The sequence below is a fragment of the Apium graveolens genome, chromosome 1 (assembly GCF_009905375.1).
Source record: "Apium graveolens cultivar Ventura chromosome 1, ASM990537v1, whole genome shotgun sequence".
NCBI classification, from domain to species: Eukaryota; Viridiplantae; Streptophyta; class Magnoliopsida; order Apiales; family Apiaceae; genus Apium; species Apium graveolens.
Window position 1 is genome coordinate 197,497,436 of NC_133647.1, and position 6,030 is coordinate 197,503,465.

The 6,030-nt window shown below is 36.3% G+C and overlaps 1 protein-coding gene across 1 annotated transcript; it reads right to left on the reverse strand.

Annotated features, from left to right (window-relative positions):
* Positions 1-4,069: 4,069 nt before the first annotated feature.
* On the reverse strand, positions 4,070-5,050 carry LOC141715130 (uncharacterized). The gene has a single exon (XM_074518612.1). The coding sequence runs from the start codon at positions 5,048-5,050 to the stop codon at positions 4,070-4,072; it is 981 nt and encodes a 326-aa protein (XP_074374713.1).
* Between the last annotated feature and the right edge of the window lie 980 nt (positions 5,051-6,030).

Consider the following 6,030-nt stretch of genomic DNA (forward strand, 5'->3'; position numbering starts at 1 on the left):
TAGAGTAAATTGGTAATATTAGTGATTTAAGGAATCCCTAAGAGACAGTTGGATCATACTTTTCGTCCTCATTCCTTAAATTTCAACTTAAAAGTTTGGATAAGGTATGAGATGATACACTACTTATCCAATTTCCCCTTAAGTAGTGTATCCTTATTAATAAAGAACCACTTACCATACCTTATTCATTTTTATCATTGAAAAATTCATCCCCTCCTTTTTTGACTTATTTTTTCTCACCTCCTTCCTTTATTCTTCAACTTTTTCCAAATTTATTATATTATTATAATGATAAAGAGGGTGTTTAGATATCATTGTTGGAGTTGAAAGATAAATTGATATCCTAAATCACAAAAAATTATTATTTTGTAATCATGTATATAAGAAACACACTTCAGACTCCTTATTTGAGCTCTTAACCCAAAATATAAAGAAAAAACACTAAAATTTCAAATTCAACAGACTCTTAAGGGCTTATCAAACCGAGAAAAAATCAAATAGAAGTAGTAATTTCAAATCTGAGTTCGTCCAATCGAAATTTTATCGAAGAAAAATCAAATCGGAGTTCTAGATGTAGGAAATGGAGAAAATGGTGGCAGCAAGGGGGCGAGGTAAGGAGACGTCGCCATGATAACAACGAGGGAGGGATGCAGGCTGTGATTGTTGGTGACAGCGGGGAATGGTGTTTCACAGGGTAGTCAGAGGTGTAGTTGTTGCATCTTCATCAAGTTTCTGTTATGATGTTATATTGTCATGCAAAAAAATTATTATGTTCATTATCCAATTTATACACTTCACATGTTTGAAGAAGCTGCACCTAGACGTGAGAGATGTACGTCGTGCAACACTAGAAGCATCACTTCATGAGGTTTTGTTCCAGATCATCAAATTTGGAAGAGGGATCATGTTCTTCCAATATCAAATATTGACGTTATTTCATCAAATATTATTTATTTCCGTATAAATAAATAATATATTTATTTATTTCGTATATGTTCATGCAAAGGTGGCCATGGATCGCCATAGGGTGGTCACGGCCGCAACATTTCCATAGTAGCGGCGGCTTCCAATTAGAATCGATGCCATCTCGTAACAAAATATTTTACTTTTTCAGATATGTGTGTATGTAAATTATAAATAGAAGCTCATGCAGAAACTATAAGATATTTAACGAGGGTTTAAGTGAAGTAAAAGTCAGTCTAATCACCGTCACGTTACGTAAAAATAGTACTGAATTATGAACTTATCTGTTAGGATTCAATATTTCCACCGATTTTAAAAATTAAACAAAGCCCGATACTTAATTGTGTTTTAAATTAAACAAAGCCCAAATACATGTTTTTTGTGATTTTAAGTAGAAGCTTCACGAGTACATGTCAACATTAGATATTTGATATACTAGGGTCATAGGGGTCCTGACCCATAGCACCAAGGGGTACACAAATTTTTAGTTTCCTTCTTATTTTGTATTTATATTGAAGTTTAAGTATGTGAAATGATAGTCCATAGTAGCTTAGGCCTAGGAAAAGGTCAAATAAGAAGAGGTCAGGACCTAGAATGTAACAAGGGAGAACACCCGGATACGTGGTGCAATCCTTGTCGTCCAGGTTTCCGAAATCTGGAACATTGGTCCATCACAGACGTCCACGCGTTCCCCTATCCAGCACACGTCGACGGTCCAGATTTAAGGTACCAACCCCCAAACCCTAATGGAAAGCCTATAAAAGACTGACCAAAAGGCATTTTGGGGTTTACTGATTTCTATTCACCTACAACACCACTTTTATCTGTATAATTTCTATCTTACCCTTCTTCTCCAAAATCCTATCTCATTCTCACACCGGAGGTGCCGCGGGGATGCCACCCCCTCCGGTTCTGTTTTGCAGGAGCCCTACCTACAACTTAACCATTTGTTCAATTGTCTCTACACGATGGATGTCTCATGCAATGGCTTGTATTACTTGCCCTCAAGGCCGACCCTAACAAGGAGGATTGCGAGCGATTGCTCTGTATTTCAATTCTAGAAAATATCGGAGCCTTATTTTGTAGAGCAAATTAATGTGTTTTTCTTGGATATCCTGCTGGTCATAAAGGATATAAAGTTCTTTCCTGCTTAAAATGGAGGCTGAGTCCAGATAGAAGGGGTGAGGAGTCCGGGTAGAGATTGGAGTTATCATTGGCGCTAGAAGGAGGGGTCGAACCTCCGCTAAGCGGTGTTAGTGTTTTCAATCTCTCTACTCCGCCCAAGAAACCAGAATCTCTCACCCCCCATAAGATTACTGTTTTGATTATTCAGATCTACTTTGTTCAACGCTTATACTTCTAGGGTGTCATTAGTAGATCTTGTTTAGCCATATTTGTCATAATACGCGAGCACATACTGGGCTATAGTTTTGATTACCACGAACTTAGATTTAGCCTTACGTATTGTTGTATAAGCACACACCGTTGTGATTCTTACGCATTGTTGTGAGAGATGACTATGAGGAAAAGGAAAGTTGCCATTTCCGGACCGGTCCCGCCTCTAACTGCCTCGTCCAGTGTAACAGCCCACACTTCCGGACTATTAGTTCTAAATCGAAAACTAAAAATAAAATATATTATTACTCGATAATTCTAATAGATCACGAAATTCAAAGCAGCGGTCAAACTCAATAATCAAAATCATAAAAATAGAGACGCAGCTCCACAAATCCGATAATAATTGTCTAACAGATAATTAAATTTATTCTCTAAAAACAAAATCTTTATTCTAATTCAAATAGCACAAAACGAAGCAGCACAGATCTCCTCATAGTTCTCATTCCTTAATTTTAATATGCTCCAAATTCCGAACCTGAAATGTTAAAAGGGGTGAGCTACACAGCTCAGCAAGTACAAATTGACTAACTTTTAAACAGAAAAACAATGGGTGTTTTGATAAAACGATTTTTCTTAAAACAATAATAATTTTGTAAAACATTTTCTAAAATAAATCCAACCCAAAGTTTTATATTTTATAAGTCAGAATTTAAAACAGAACAGAGCAGAATTTATAACAGTACAGATTTTATAACAGATCTGAACAGAATAAAACAGAACGAAACGATAATTCTTATAAATACCACAGTCTTGATCTACGGCCACACTTTGCCAGTAGCCGGCATCTAATTCTTATTCTTATTCTTTATACCACACTTTGCCAGTGGTCGGCATCTAAAGTTCAATAATTACGCGCCCTTAATAGGTATCTAAAGTTGCACACTTGTGCGCCTACTAAGGGTATCTAAGGCTAGTTCCGGAACTATAGCGTAAATTACGAACGGGTTCGAAAACGTAGAGACTGGGTTCTAAAATTCACAAATACTTATATCTTATAATTTCGAAATCAAAATTCTTATATCTTATACGAAATTAAAAACAGAACTGAAATATATTTTCCGAAAAATAAAAGTAAGTCAAAAGTACTTACCTCAAAGCCTGACCAGATCTGAATTTACTCTTTTTGACCCTCTAAACGATATTTTCTTGAAAAACACGAAACACGAAATCTGAAGATAACGAAAAGACCTTTCTGAAAAGTCCAGAATCACTGAATTCTGACTTACGATGAATTTTCTACGAATTTTACAAGACAGCTGATTTTTGCTGAGAAAGTCCTACGAATTTTAATGATAAAAACAAGGAATACGAATATGGTGTATTTATAACGATACAAAACCCTATATCTCAACTAGGAAATAATAATATTTCCTCCTAAAGATTTACAACCTCTCCAAGTAAATTCCATAAATAAAATATTTGATACACACAATTACCTAAACTAAAAAAATTTCGATTTTCTAAATTATTCTTACACTTATTTCCACAAATAACAAATCTTTTCACAAATCAACTACCTTGCACAAAATGTTTTCAGAATATTCTAATTTTAAAATATTTATCTAGACAAATTAATATCTAATTTCTAATAAATAAATTAAAAATAAAATTACGAATTTTACATTCTTCCCTCCTTAAAAGAATTTGGTCCCCAAATTCACATAACATAAATAAATTAAATAAGTCACTAAAGAAAAGAAATCATTCCTTAATTGCGATAGTTGTCATTTCCTGTCAGCTGAAACACACGTCCTTTGCCCATCTTGTTATCTGCTTCCTTCCTTGGTGGCGGTGGCGGATTGTGCGGACAATTCGAAATCTTATGTCCTACTTCTCCGCAATGAAAACAAGCACCTGTATTCCAACGACAGACTTTGTCCGGATGATTCTTGCCGCACCTGGTACACGTCTCTCGATCACCTTGACCCCCGATGTTATCGTACACGTGTGGCTTCTTGAGTGGTCCCTCTTGAAAAGATTGCCCACTAGTTTGAGTGAACCGCCTCTTATTCCAACTGCCAGACGCCTTTTCAGATTCTGCCAAGCCCCTTTCGATCACTAACGCCTTGTTGAGGACAGCCTCGTACGTCTGAAGTTCAAACGACGCCACTGAATTCCTGATGTCACTTCGAAGTCCCTCCTCTAATCTTCGTGCTCGACTGCTCTCATCTGCTACTAGGGTCGACGCGTACTTCGCAAGCTTTGCAAATTCTGCTTCGTATTCAATGACGGTTCTTCCACCTTGTTGAAGTCGAATGAAGTCCCTCTCTTTCTGCAGACGAACTGTTCTCGGAAAGTACTTGTCCTCTAAAGCCTTCTTGAACTTTGCCCAAGTGTACGGTTCATGATTTTCTTCAAGATTTGTCGTCTCATTCTTTCTCTTTTCCATAAGCCACCAGTCGTAAGCGCTTCCTTGCAATTGGTACACAGCTAAGGTCACCTTCTGTCCCTCATTGCTCCCCAGAAGTCCGAAAGCTTTTTCCATCTCTTGGATCCACATCTCAACGATAGCCGGGTCTGTAGCTCCATCAAAAGTTGGCGGGTTCAAACGCTTGAATTGAGAGACGATGTTGGGCTTCGGTTGCTGATTCACAAGTACAGCTAGAGTTTCAGCCAGCTGGTCAAAGACGTTTCCTCCTTCATCATTATTGCCCTGATTTTCATTGTTGTTCTGATTTTCTCCATCCATCTTTACTAGAACACACAAAACAAATTCTAAACTTATAGTCAATAATCAAAAAAACACAAAAGTCAAACATATCAAATAATCACACAAATAAATGCCCTAAATCCAAAATAATTTTCTAAGACCTATACGATAGTCTAAAGGATCGCATCCTAGGGAATGTACTAGTCCCATACCTAATACACTCCGAAGGACAGCCTGCTCTTGATACCAACTGTAACAGCCCACACTTCCGGACTATTAGTTCTAAATCGAAAACTAAAAATAAAATATATTATTACTCGATAATTCTAATAGATCACGAAATTCAAAGCAGCGGTCAAACTCAATAATCAAAATCATAAAAATAGAGACGCAGCTCCACAAATCCGATAATAATTGTCTAACAGATAATTAAATTTATTCTCTAAAAACAAAATCTTTATTCTAATTCAAATAGCACAAAACGAAGCAGCACAGATCTCCTCATAGTTCTCATTCCTTAATTTTAATATGCTCCAAATTCCGAACCTGAAATGTTAAAAGGGGTGAGCTACACAGCTCAGCAAGTACAAATTGACTAACTTTTAAACAGAAAAACAATGGGTGTTTTGATAAAACGATTTTTCTTAAAACAATAATAATTTTGTAAAACATTTTCTAAAATAAATCCAACCCAAAGTTTTATATTTTATAAGTCAGAATTTAAAACAGAACAGAGCAGAATTTATAACAGTACAGATTTTATAACAGATCTGAACAGAATAAAACAGAACGAAACGATAATTCTTATAAATACCACAGTCTTGATCTACGGCCACACTTTGCCAGTAGCCGGCATCTAATTCTTATTCTTATTCTTTATACCACACTTTGCCAGTGGTCGGCATCTAAAGTTCAATAATTACGCGCCCTTAATAGGTATCTAAAGTTGCACACTTGTGCGCCTACTAAGGGTATCTAAGGCTAGTTCCGGAACTATAGCGTAAATTACGAACGGGTTC